This window comes from Eriocheir sinensis, chromosome 59 (genome assembly GCF_024679095.1).
Source record: "Eriocheir sinensis breed Jianghai 21 chromosome 59, ASM2467909v1, whole genome shotgun sequence".
Classification (NCBI taxonomy): domain Eukaryota; kingdom Metazoa; phylum Arthropoda; class Malacostraca; order Decapoda; family Varunidae; genus Eriocheir; species Eriocheir sinensis.
In genome coordinates, this window is record NC_066567.1 from 5,545,386 (window position 1) to 5,559,474 (window position 14,089).

Sequence of the window (14,089 nt, forward strand, 5' to 3'; positions counted from 1 at the left end):
AAAATGAGGAATGAAGGGAAAGAAGATGAAAGAGAGAGAAAGACGAGGATAAAAAAGGCATAATCAAAGAGGGAAGGGAAGCGGAAAGAATACGAAAGAGGAAAAAAAGAAGAGAGAGAGAAAAAGAGGATAAAAAAAGAGAGTAAGAAATAGGATATGAAAAAGGGAAGCAAGAAGTATGGAAGGGGGAGGAAAGGAAGCAGAGAAAAAAAGGGAGATAAGAAGAAAACCAATTAGGGAGAAGGAAGAATAGGAAGAAGAGAAGGCTAACGAGACAGAGATAAGATACAGAAGATAGGAAAGAAGGAGCGAAGAAAGGAGAATAGGAAGAGATAGAAGAAGGAGGTAGAGGAAGAGATAGAAGACAGAAGGGAGAATAGGAAGAATAGAAGATAACTACAAAAAAAAAGGAAACAAAAAGAAACCCAAGGAAAGAGAAACGAAGAAAACAGCGAAGAAGACAGACAAAAAGAAGAAAGAGGAATAGAAGAATAGAAGACAAGATAAAGAAAACAAAAAAACAAAGGAAGGAGAAATAAAAAGATAGAGAAGACAAACAAAAGGAAGGAAGAGGAGCAGAAAGAAAAGAAGACAGATAAAAAAGAAAACAAAAGAACAAAGGAAGGAAAGACAAAGAAGACAGCGAAGAAGACACACATAAAGAAGAAGAAAGAAGAGAATGAGAAAAAGAAAACAGGAAAAGAGTGAATGAATAAACAAAAGAAAATAGGAAAAAAATGAATGAATAAATAGAAGGAAAACATGGAAGAAGGAAGGAGTGAAGGAGGAAAAGACCGCTAGACTGGTATCCTTGGGTATCCTTGGGCATCCTAGCGGCTTAATCCTTTAGGGTGAAGGATTGGAGGGTGAGGGTGACGCAGGATATGGGTGAGGGAGATGGTGGGTACGGTGAGAGGAAGGGGGGAAGGGAGGGGAGGGGAGGGGCAGGAGAGGTGTGTAGAGAGAAGAAGGGGAAGAAAGAAAGGGAGAGAAAAGGTGTGGGTGAGGATTTTGGGGAAGGGGAGAAGAGGAGGAAGGGGAAGGGAGGGGAAGGGGAAGGGGAGGTGTGTAGAGAGGAGAAGGGGAAGAAAGAGAGAGGAAAGGTGTGGGTGAGGATTTGGGGAAGGGGAGAAGAGGAGGAAGGGGAAGGGAGGGGAAGGGGAAGAGGAGGTGTGTAGAGAGAAGGGGAAGAGGGAAGGGGAGAGAGGTGAAGATGAGGAACAAGGAACTGGTAGAGAGTGAAGGGAAGAGAAGATAGGAAATGGGGAAGAGGAGGGGGAGGAGAGAGGGGGGTAAAGGGATAAGGGTAAAGGGGGAGGGGAAGGGTCACGCTAGGGGCTCATCACTCACCTTTCCTCCCCCTCTACCTTTTAGGACAGGTAGCACATCATGGCCCCCAGGTGTGTGTGTGTGTGTGTGTGTGTGTGTGTGTTACCGTATCTTATTTACCATTTCTAATCAACAAAACACGTCACAAACACAATTTTCGACGCCAGACACCGTAGGAAGATATTGAATTACTGAAGAAAAACACCTCTGAAAAAAAAGTGGTATTTGCTATTGATGTTTTTTTCTCTTTTTTTTTTCCACCGAATTCGTGAATAAAACAAGTATGAATCACGTATTAGACAAGACACAACGAAACTCTAATGGAACGAGGAAGGAGAAGGAAGAAAAAGAAGGAAAGTAGAAGAGGACGGATGAAGGAAGGAAGCAAGAACGGAAGGCAGGAAGGAAGGAAGGAAGGAAGGAAAGGACACTAAATAGGAGACGAGGATAATGAGAAGAAAAAGGAATAAGGAAGTATGGACGAATGGAAGAGATGGAAGGAACATGGAAGGAAGTAAGGGACGGATGGAAAGAAGGAAGGAGGGAAGGAAGGGAGGAAGAGACAGAGGGAGCATGGAAGGAAGGGAGTATGGAAGCAAGCAAGGAATGGAGGGAGGAAAGGAGGGAAGAAGGAAGGGAGGGAGGGAGGGAGGAAGGAAGAAAGGGAAGAAAAGATAGTTGATGCAATTTTCCTTTCTAAGTGTTGACATCATCATCTCAATCATGTGTGTGTGTGTGTGTGTGTGTGTGTGTGTGTGTGTGTGTGTGTGTGTGTGTGTGTGTATGTGTGTGTGTGTGTGTGTGTGTGTGTGTGTGTGTGTGTGTGTGTTGTGCGTTTGTGATATAATCGTGACCTGATGGGCGTGTCCTCTCTCTCTCTCTCTCTCTCTCTCTCTCTCTCTCTCTCTCTCTCGATTGGGGTGACCATGTGCATCAGTCACATCCGGGGTTGTTATCTTACGGCAAAACCAACACACACACACACACACACACACACACACACACACACACACACACACACACACACACACACACACGGTTCAGTGGGCGTGGCACCGGCCGGAGAGTGGGGAGGTGAGGGGAGTGAGGGAGGGGAAGGAAAGGGAAGGGGAGGAAGAGGAGGGGAAGGGAGTGAGATTTATCTAGGTAGGTAGAAACGAAGGAAGGAGTTTTTGCCCCAATCCCTCCCTTCCTACAGCGGAGATCTGAGAAGGGAAGGGGAGGGGCGGAAGGGAAGGAGGGAAGGAAGGAAGGAAAGAGGAAGAGAGGTAGGTAGGAAGGGAGAAAAAACAGGCTACGGAAGGAAGGAAGGGAGGAATGTAAAGGAAGAAATAGGGAGAATGAATATGTAGCAAAGAAAGAAAGGAAGCGTGAAGTTCTACATGAAGGAATAGAGAGGAAAGTGAGAAGGGAAGAAGATAAACGAGAAATAAATGAAAGAAAGGAGAAAAAAACTTGACGGAATAGGGCACAGGTAGGTTGAGGAAGGGATGCAGTAAAGGTGTCCGGGCAGGGGCAGGTAACAGCCAGGTGGGTACTCGTTCCCCTCGTGCAGCCAATCAGCCGTGTCATGCCCATTCAGGACCCCTCGTCAACCTCCTTTCAGAGTCTAATCTTGAACGCTAAAACGATTTGCAGTGAAAGACAGTGGAATGGGGTCGCCCGGCTCTCTCTCCCTCTCACTCTCTCTCTCTCCCTCCCTCCTTCTACGCTTCACGCTAACGCCTCGTCTTCCTTCACTTCCCTTTTTCTCTCGGTTTTTCCTCGCGTCCTCAGGTATGCAGAAGGATCACTCTACCTCAGCATCGAAATTTCCCTTCTGTGATTACTGGGACGAAGGGGAAAGGTAAGGACGGATAAGGGGAAGGATTATTTTAGGGTAAGGGGGAGGGGTTAAGAGGCTGCCACTGGGGTAGGGAGGGGGAGAGGGGTGCCAGGTGAGGGGACAGGTGTGCCAGGGAGGGGGGGGGGAGGGGGCCCGTCAAAACAAACACCTCACCTGGATTCCGGAACATGATGCCACGGGACACTTTTCTCTCGCACTCTCGCTTCTGATCTGTTTATCTTAGCGTCAGCATCACCGTGGGCGGCGTGGGCGGTGGAGGAGGCTGCGGCGGCGCGGTGGAGGGGGCGGCAGCGCGGTGGAGCAGGAGGGAGCGGCGGTGTTGGGGGCCCGCGGGGTGGAGGGCGAGTGAGGGCTAAGTGGAGGAGCGACGCGAGGCCCACCGACAACAACTACACTTTGGAGGTTGTTGCCAGCGTGACGGAGCCGCCGCTGCTGGTAGTGGCGGCGGTGGTGGTGATGGTGGTGGTGGTGGTGGTGCTATTGATGGAAGTAAAGACGCTATAGTGGTGCTGGTGGTGGTGGTGAGGACGGCTGCTGCGTATTGACACTCAGCCGCGGTGGTGGTGGTGGTGGTGTTAGGCCTGCGTGCCGCCGTGACGCCCCTGTTCCTCGTGTTCGTGGTGGTCAGTATCTAACGGTGGCGGCGGGGCGATAAGCGAGGCGGGGCGGGGCGGGGCAGGGCGTTATCTGTGCCGCGGCCAGGGGTGAAGGCTGACCCCTCACCCACACACACAGACGCACAAACATACACAGACACACACACAGAGCAGCGGTTATCCTACATGGGCGTAAGGAGGCTGCCTGTTGCTGTGCTGTGCTGCTTGGGGCGCGGCGGGGCGGGGCGGGGCGGCCTGGTACTATATGGTCCGTCTGTTCGTCACAAGCGGCCGTCACGTGACTTTTGTGTGTCGTTAATCGCCGCAATAAACAGACTGATGTCACTGGCCGAGACGCGATCCCGCACTGCGGCGCGCTGAGCCACTCTTCCCGGTGAGGGGCGGGGCGGGGCGGGGCGTGAAGGAGGCGGGCTCGGGTGGCGGAGTGCCTGGGGAAGGCGGGCAGGGCGTCCCGTGCACGGCGGGGTTGTGGCGGCCGCAGCGGCGAGCCTGAGGTGAACAGTGTTTGTGTTTGTGTTTGTGCAGGTGCCTGTGGCTGACGCCTCCACCTGCCTGTGTTGACTGTGTGTGTGTGTGTGTGTGTGTGTGTGTGTACGGGGGTGCACCTGCCGCCGTACACACAGCGTAACACAGCTTTCGGAGCGTCGCCCTTCGGCGCGGCGTCACTGGGGGAGGCGGCGGGGCAGGCGGCGGGAGCGGCACCGACGGGTCCCACGGGTCGCAGGGAGTCACTGGGGCGTCGGGGCGGCCACAGCACGGCGGCCGTCCCTGCTGCCCCGCCCAGCCCCGGCACCACCCCTGCCCCGGAGCTGCCCCGCAGGACCCACACTCACCTGAGCTGAAACGTGAGGCGGCGGGGCGGGGCGGAGGGCCAGAGGAGTAGGGGGAGGGAGGGAGGGGGGAGGAAAGGGTGCTGAGAGGAGGCTGACTTGTGCTGAGCAGAGGGCGAGGGTGGTGGTGGTGGTGGGGGCGGTGCGCTGCTCACCGGACGTGGCCCTCAGAGCACTGATTGCTGCTGAGGGGAGGGCGAGGGAGGGTGGTGCCGCCCTGATGGGAGGCTGAAGGCTACTGGCGGCCCGATGACTAGTGGGGGGATGGAGGGGGGAGTCAATAAGGTAGCAGTGGTGGGTGGTGAGGGCGCCCCCCCACCCCCACTCATACCCAGCCAGCATTGCCGGCGGCACCGCGGGCTCGGAGGCGTGATGTCACGATAACCTCTTCATATCGTACGCCTTGTTTTTTGCCTCGGGGAAGTGGGCGTAGCGTGGTTGGGGGAGTGCAGGACAGGGGGGAGGGGAGCGGTAAAAAAGAGACAGGCAGGCGTCCGGCGGCAGGTGTGGGACAGGTTTGGGACAGGTGTGGGACGGGGCGAGAATGGGTCACCAGCGTCACCTGCAGAGCGGCGCCGTGCAATTACCTGCGAGTGAGGGGCCGCGCCTCCCGCCGTGCCGCCACCCTTGCCGACGGGGGCGTTGGGGGCGGCATGGGGAGGAGGAGGAGGAGGAGGAGGAGGAGAAGGTAGTCTTTCCGCTGGACCGTCCGAGTCCCAGCGGCGATCCTCCGCCTCGCCCCGCCGTCACCTGATCCCCGGCGGGTGTGTAGGGCTGGTCATACTAGCGGGGCCCGGGGCAGGAGGGGTGTTGCGGGGGGGGGGGTAGATTTCCAGGGCCTCAGAAGGGAACAGGAGCCGCTTATCGCTGTGTGACGTCACGTGCGGGGCGCAGGATGGGGCACGTGCATTGTTTTCGAGGGGCACAGGGCACGGGGGGGGGGTAGGAGGTAGAATCTCGGGAACAATTGCTTTGTTACCAACGCTGCAAATATGGGGAGGCGGGGACGGACGACTCAACTTTTCCTCCCTTCCCTCCCCTCCCTCCTCTCTTTCCCCTCCCCTCCCCTCCCTCCTCTCTGCCCCCTCCCCTCCCCTCCCCTCCCCATTACAACAAACCTTCCCCGCCACCCACACCCTCCATCCATGCAAACACCCGTGGGTCACCCTATGGCCACAGCTCACAGTCTCAGGTTTTGTTCTATTGCTTTGCCTGTTCGCAGTTTCTGTGGGATGCAAAATAAAGTCAAGGAAGGTTATGGTCAGAAATCGTTTGTATGCCACATTTCAAACGAATATTAATAAAAAAAAAATGGCCAGTACATCCTAACCTACTCAGGCCTATAGACTTTCATTTTGGTGTCATGGTTTGTTTCGGGTTAAAATAATCTTGCAATATTGTTTGGTGTCGTTTTGTGAATTCAGCTTTACTGATTCACTCACACGCCTGCCGGTGCGCCATGGTTGTCAGGGAACTCCCAATTTCTTTACTTGAAACCTTCTGTAAATAAAAAGATAGAAAAAAAAAATCCGATAAGCCCTTCGCCGAGGGGCCGCGCCTGATAGCCTTGCAGGTTCAGCCTCAGGCCTCACCTTCGCCGATAGTCCACTCCTGAAATCTCTGTCTAGACTCTTGAGTGTCTGTGCGGCGTGACTCTTCGAAACCCTTCAGACGGGTTTGTTTGTCGGTCCCGAGCGTGCCAGCCGCGTCGGGGCCTGCAGCAGGTGCCGGGGAGGGCGGGGCGAGGGAGGGCTTGTGTTACCGAAATTTGAGTCCAGGGTTCCAAGTGATACGACTAGGCCCCCCCACCAACCCCCTCCTGCCCCCCCCCCCTGTTCGTATACCATCCCCCACCCGAACAGGACAGGTCTTTGGAGTATTTCAGGTGGGGCAGGTGTGGGGGGCGGAGCAGGGGGGGCGAGGGGGGAGGGAGAAGGGGAGTTGAGTTGATTCGTGGGAGAGAAAGAATTACAGGTCATCATGTTCTCACCGTCCAGTCCATAATAAAAAAAAACAAATAATAATAATAATAATAATAATAATAATAATAATAATAATAATAATAATAATAATAATAATAATAAATAACGACTTACTACTATCATTTCCTTCATTAGTAATTACCTGTCAGTCTATCCATTAGCGCGAAAGGGTAAAGATCTGCAGGTAAAGGTGAGCGTGTTGTCAGAGTGCGAGAGAAAGTCAGAGTGAGGGAAAGGAACACTCAGGTAAAGATAAGGAAAACGGGGACTGACTCATCACCAGGTAACCCAAAGCCAGGTGAAGAGACCACATTTACCTGGACACCTTTTAATCAACGCCTCTCCAGGTACGGCGCCAGCAGGTCCCCACGCAGAGAAGGTGAAGGCTCTCTTATATGGCAGGAGGGAGGGAGGGAGAGGGAAGGTGAGGGGGGGTTGTACCTGTAGTTCTCCGTCAGGTAGGTAGCGAGGGGCATGAGGAACATATAAGGCTTACCTGGACTTACCTGTGTGTGTGTGTGTGTGTGTGTGTGTGTGTGTGTGTGTGTGTGTACCCTCATTGGCCATTAAACAACGTCGAAATATTGCGATGCGTGCACTCAGACAGGAGGGGGAGCTCGAGAGAGAGAGAGAGAGAGAGAGAGAGAGAGAGAGAGAGAGAGAGAGAGAGAGAGATTACATAATTGCACAAAATCACCACCGGCTTCCTCCACCGAAATAGGAAACCGTAACAATAGCAACAAAAACAATAACACGAATAATGATGATAATGATAATAATGAGCAGCCAGACCTTAGACAAAACCGATCATAACTTAGTCTCTCTTAAGGGGCGACGGGGGGGATGGGAAGAGGGGAAGAGGTGAGGAGGAGTGGAGGAAGAAAGGGAGAGAGAGGAGGAGGAGGAGGAGGTAACTAACAGGATTATAAGAGAAGGAAACTGAACCCCTTGAGAAACTTTGTGAAACTGGATATCTGCCCTGTTTCATTATCTATTATTATTATTATTATTATTATTATTATTATTATTATTATTTATCTGTACCCAGTGGCGGTGTTTTATAGTTTTCTTTTCACCTTCGTTTCGTTTTTCTTTTGTTTTTTTGTTTTTGTTTTGTTTATGGTGACGGTGTTTTTGTTGTCGTCATCGCATTTGTTGACGTTGTTGTTGTTGTTGTTGTTGTTGTTGTTGTTGTTGTTGTTGTTGTTGTTGCTACTTTAAGGAGATGCTGTAATTAAGGTTAGGGTCACTGATATAAAAGTAGTAGTAGTAGTAGTAGTAGTAGCAGTAGTAGCAGTAGTAGTAGTAGTAGAAGTAAATGTGATAGTTGAGAGAAAATAAAATGAGACAGAGGAAGAGGAAGAGGAAGAGGAGACAGAGAGAACATTCAGGAGTGACAAAACCACTTCATCTTTTTTCTTCCTACTTCACCACCCTTCCTCCCGCCATTCTCCCTCCCGCCTCCCTTCCTTTCCTACAGACAACACCCGACACGTAGATTATGCAGTTTTGATCCCACGATAAAAGAAGGAAAGAAGGAGAAAAGTCAAACAGGGAATAGGAGAAAGAGAGAATAAATAACACAAGCAGAGAGTAAGAGAAAAAGATAACAAAGAAATCAAGCAGAAAGTAAGAGAGAGAGAGAGAGAGAGAGAGAGAGAGAGAGAGAGAGAGAGAGAGAGAGAGAGAGAGAGAGAGAGTAATGAAGTTAAATTGATACTAAGAGGAAAAGATAATAGTCGGAATAAATGAAGGAAAATAAATAAGTTAAACAGAAAGTAAGAGAGATAGAGAGTAATTCAATCAAGGAGAGAGTAAGAATAAAAATAAATGGAAAGAATAATATAGCCAAGCAAGCAGAGAGAAAAAAAAGAGAGAGAATAAATAAGACAAATAGAAAGTAAGCAAAAGAGAGTAAATAAAAAAAATAAGATAAGGAGAGGATAGTTAAGCTAGACAAATACAAGGAGAAAAAGAGAAAAATGAAGTCGAACAGAAAATAGAATAAAAAGAGAGATAACATGGTTAGAGAGAGAAATAAAGTCAGATACGAAGATAGATAAATAGATAGTTCGATAGATAGATAGATAGATAGATAGGTAGAGAGATATATAACAAAATCCAAAAAAACAATGAACAAAAAATACAAAAAAAACAATGAACAAAAAATCCAAAAAAACAAACAACGAACAAAAAATCGAAAAAAAAAATAAATAAATAAATAAAAAAATCGAAAAAACAACGGACAAAAAATCCAAAAAAATCAATGAACAAAAAATCCAAAAATTAAACAATGAACTAAAAAAAAAAAAAAAAAAAACCGCACCTATAGAGAGAGAATAACAAATTTTACGCATATTTCCACCTTATCTCACCCGCAGTTTCGCGACATTCCAGACACACTTCAAACGGAAATGCCACACTGAAGAGATTTATGGTTAACAGGCGACACTGGCTGAGGCGAATTATAGTCATTATGTAATTATATCGGAAGAAAGGCGAGACTCAGGTGTGCAAGGTAATAATAATGGGGAAAGTAATTAACAGGTGAATGATGGGGAAGGGGGGGAGGGAGGGGGCAGGTAGAGAGAAGAGGGGAGCAGGAGTATAGGAGATTGAGGAAGAGGGGAATGAAGGGAGGGATGGGAGAGAGAAGCGAGAGGGGGATTGACGAGAAGGAAAAGAGGGGAGAGGGAAATGGAGGGAAAATGAGGAGAGAAGGGAAATGAAGGGGGAGGAGGAGGGAGGGGTTAGTAGGGGGAGAGGATGGAGGGGATAGGAGGGTGATGGAGGGAGGGAAAAAAAGGGGGGGAGGGGGTTGTCACACGTGTTGCATGCATCCACATCTGTACACACACACACACACACACACACAAACACACACACACACACACATATTGTCAATCAGAGAGGTAATTAACCGTGATGAGGGTAATTATTATGTTACTTAAGCAGAATATTTACGGACTGAAAGGTATTAATTAAACTATTTTTCTTACAACCTTTCATTGCTGTGATTTTTTTTGTTTTTGTTTTGCGTCAAAGTATTTTAAGGATGGTCGTAAATATTTATGATTAGAAAGCGAGATGTGTGTGTGTGTGTGTGTGTGTGTGTGTGTGTGTGTGTGTGTGTGTGTGTGTGTGTGTGTGTGTGTGTGTGTGTGTGTTTTGAAATCCAGGTCAACTGTGATATTTGTTTGTGTGTGTGTGTGTGTGTATGTGTGTGTGTGTGTGTGTGTGTGTGTGTGTGTGTGTTTGACGGATGGATGGAGAGGTAAATGACTCGGCAAATTTGTTCTAAGAATTGTGAAAATGATATGATTGTTGATGACGTGTACGCTTCCTGTATGAATGTATGTATGTATGTATGTATGTATGTATGAACGTCAAAACATATGTATGCATCACCTTATCATCCCTTCCGTTTTCCACACAAATCAAGATACCGCATAAACAAACAAACACAAACAAAAAAGAAAAACTGCATAAATACACTCTTGTTTCCGCGCGTCTCCGTGAATACATGAATACACGCCCGCGACATTCCCTTAATTTATGCGTCCAGGTGAGATCTCAGGTAAGGTAATTAGCATGGGGGGCGTCATTAATTCACACCTGACTTCCGCCAAACAACGAATTACTGCAACACTTTCTCGACCAACCAGGTAAAGGAGAGCGAGAAGATAGATAGATAGATAGATAGATAGAGAGAGAGAGAGAGAGAGAGAGAGAGAGAGATAAGTAGTCAGATAAGGAGATATATAGATAGTGTGATAGATAAACAGATAAATACACATAGATAGAAATATACAGAGAGAGAGAGAGAGAGAGAGAGAGAGAGAGAGAGATGAATAAATTAATGAAGTGAGTTGTTTTAATGACCTTTTAATGGTTTTCCAATGGAGTTTAAAAAGTTAATATTGATGGATGAATTAGTTAGTAGGCAGGCAGGTAACTTACATCATTAAGGAGATAGACAGACAGACATATAGGAGGATAGTTAGAAAAATAGTTACTGAAAATGGTAGACAGCATGATGGACGAATATAGAGACAGAAAGAGAGATAGATTGATTGATAAACAGACAAATAGACATATAGATAGATTGTTAGTTAGACAGAAGAGTAGAGAAACAGATGGATAGGTTGATAGATTTTGTTACAGTAAATGAGGCAGCTCAAGGGAAAAAAAAAAATAAATAAATAAATAAATAAATAAATAAAGTCCGATGTCTCTGCTCCTGTAAAAATATGATAAGAAAGAGAAAGATAGATACATAGATATATATAGATAGACTGATAGCTAGGTAAAGATAGAAGTAACGCCTTTCACCCTCCGTCCACGTTGCCGTAACTCTCTTGGTCTACAGACAAACAGAAATCGGCGCCGAAAGACCGGAAAACAAACAAACGAACAAACAAGAGGTTGAAAGTAGTTATGTAAATGAGCAAACTGTTGAGAAAATATAAGACGTCCGAGAGAGAGAGAGAGAGAGAGAGAGAGAGAGAGAGAGAGAGAGAGAGAGAGAGAGAGAGAGAGAGAGAGAGAGAGAGAGAGAGAGAATAATTTGAGCATTGGAGCGAGAGAGTGTGTGGCTGTTTACCTGTGAACGAGGCTGCGGTCACCTGAGACGTTACCTGGCCGGCCCGCTCACCTGTCACCTGAACGCTCGCCCATGCACACGTTAATTGATCACAGATTGTCTTTACCTGTACTTGTTTTTTTCTTGTTTTTAGGTATGATTAGTTTACGTTAGAGTTTTGTTAGGTTATTATGTTAGAATGCGTTAAGACATGTTAGGTTGTTATTCTTTTTAGTAAGGGATAGAGCTCAAGGACAATAAACAAAAGGTAAGGTATAAAAGTTTTGGGCATATGCTCATCTCCGTCGCACTGGTCCTTGAGCCTGTGGTTGGAGGAACCCATACCACCGGGACACAGGGCCAGTGTGACATCTGAATTACCACAATTTACTTTCCCTAGGTGTTCCTGATTGTCGATCAGCCCGAAAGGGAGGATGAACAGCTCGGTGAGCTGCACGCCAACTGCCCGGGCCGGGATTCGAACCCTGTCCCTCGGATTCGTATCTAGGCACGCTAACCACTTAACCACGGAGGTGAGCAGTAAACAGAGAAAACAACAACAACAACAACAACAAAACAATAGTCGCTGCGCCTGCTAAAGCAAAAAGATTTGAGTGCCCAGATGATTAGGTTAGATTACTTTTGGCTATATTAGGTTGTTAGGTTAGAATGCGAGGTTGGGTTATGGTAGATTGTTTGTTTAGGTTAGGCTGTTAAGTTTTTTCAATATAATTTTCGTAGTAATATTTTTATATTCTCGTTTTATTTCAGACATTCTCATACTAATGACTGACTTTGCATTCATGTGCACACTGATATTACTTCTTTGCTGTTTTATTAGATACTTTATTACAAGTAGATTCGTTTCCCTTTCTTCCTTATATCTTTAACATTGTATTTTTTTGTCTTCACCTGTTCTCTCTTTCAACTCTTACCTGGGAGTTTTTTTTTTATCCATAACCTGTTTCGTTTTATTTCTTATTTATATCTTTCTTAGTTTTTCAGTGTTGCCCGGTTATTACTTTTTACCTTTTCTCCGCTCGTCATTCCGTCACGTCAAGTTTTAAAGTCATTAAAATTCACTTAAGAGAATTGGACGGACCGATTCTCAGAGCTCGTTTACTGAATTCCTGAGAGAACGTGATTTCCTTCCCTTCTTCCTTTTCTCCTCCTCCTCCTCCTCCTCCTCCTCCTCCTCCTCCTCTATCATATTAATCAGTATGGAAGTGTAAGCCTGGTAGATTCTGTGATATTTTTGGTGTAGAATCTTTGTATCCTAACAATGAGAGAGGAGAGTAACAAGAAGAGGGAGGGAGCCAGGTATTTAACGAGACAAATTAATTAATAGAAGGTAAAAAGACACGTTAGGCACCGCGTCTCCTGGAAAACTTAGATAGATAGATAGAGCGATAGATAAATAAATAGAAAGATAAATAGATACATAATTATATGCGTTCATAGTTGGATAGACTGAAAATAATATAAATAGATGGGAAGTTATTGGTATGTAAGAAATAATATAAGTAATCACAGCCATATTTCCCTTAATGAAGAAAAAAATGGCGTGAAAAATAAATGGAAAACATATTAAATCAATAACTGTAAACTTAAACGAGAAAAAAAAATTACCAGACGCTGATATCTGCCAAAACTTTCATATCACCAAAAAAAAAAATGTGAAATGATTGATGAAGCCGGAAGAAGAAGAAGAAGAAGAAGAAAAAAAAAGAAGAAGAAAAAGAAGAAAAAGAAAAGAAGAAAAAGAAAAAGAAGAAAAAGAAAAAGAAAAAGAAGAAAAAGAAAAAAAAAAAAGAAAAAGAAAAAAAGAAGAAAAAGAAGAAAAAAGAGAAAAAAAAAAAAAAAAAAAGAGAGAGAGAGAGAGAGAGAGAGAGAGAGAGAGAGAGAGAGAGAATAATAAAGTGATACGCCCATTCTAAGAAGAAAAGGAACGGGTTATTGCACGAAAAGTCAACAAATTTAATTATATAACCGATTAACTGATTGGTTGAGTGAGTGAGTGAGTGAGTGAGTGAGTGAGTGAGAGAGTGAGTGAGAGAGGAAGGGAGGGAGGGAGAAAACGAAGATGTGAGTGAGTTAGGGAGGCAGGGAGGGAAGATTTGATTGATTGATTGATTGTCTGAGTGAGTGAGTGAGTGAGTGAATGAGTGAGAGAGAAAGGGAGGGAGGAAGGAAGAAAGCGAAGAAGTGAGTGAGGGAGGCAGGGAGGGAAGAATTGACTGATTGATTGATTGATTGATTGATTGATTGATTGTCTGAGTGAGTGAGTGAGTGAGTGAGTGAGTGAGTGAGTGAGTGAGTGAGTGAGAGAGGAAGGGAGGGAGGGAGGGAGAAAGCGAAGAAGTGAGTGAGGGAGACAGGGAGGGAAGAATTGACTGATTGATTGATTGATTGAGTGATTGTCTGAGTGAGTGAGTGAGGGAGTGACAGGCAACCAGAGGGAAGGAATCATGGATCATCTTGCGTGTCTGAGAATAAGAAATGATTATATAAAAATAACGTAAATAAAAAAACTAAAAAAAACTAAGATATTAAGATACAGTATGACGTAATTGGACAGGTGAGGACAAGGCGTACAGGACAGGTAGCAGCCAGGTAACGTGTCAGGTGATTAGCGTTTACCTGAGGCGTGAGGCGTGCGGCGGGGCAGGTGACTGACAGGTAAATGCAGGTGAGGCGGGCGAAGGAGGAGGAGGAGGAGGCGCCGGCGTAGGAGGAGGACGAAGAACTACAACTGAACGAAGAAGGGCGGGTAGGCGGCACACACACACACACACACACACACACACACACACACACACACACACACACACACACACACACACACACCTGCTGCTTTGTGTGTGCGTACGTGAGTGTGTGTTTGGCTACCGCACACGCCAGCG

General features: G+C 46.6%; 1 protein-coding gene across 2 annotated transcripts in view; it reads right to left on the reverse strand.

The window, feature by feature from the left end:
• LOC126985430 (innexin inx2-like) overlaps positions 1 to 14,089 on the reverse strand; it is a 101,820-nt gene that overhangs the window by 61,378 nt on the left and 26,353 nt on the right. The window contains exon 1 of one of the 2 annotated variants that reach the window (XM_050840295.1): positions 3,329 to 3,955. The exons of the other annotated variant lie outside the window; for it this stretch is intronic. Within the exon in view, the coding sequence (XP_050696252.1) occupies positions 3,329 to 3,344 (16 nt within the window). The 5' untranslated portion in view covers positions 3,345 to 3,955. Of the gene's footprint in view, positions 1 to 3,328; positions 3,956 to 14,089 lie in introns of those variants that run through there. 2 annotated transcript variants of the gene reach the window in all.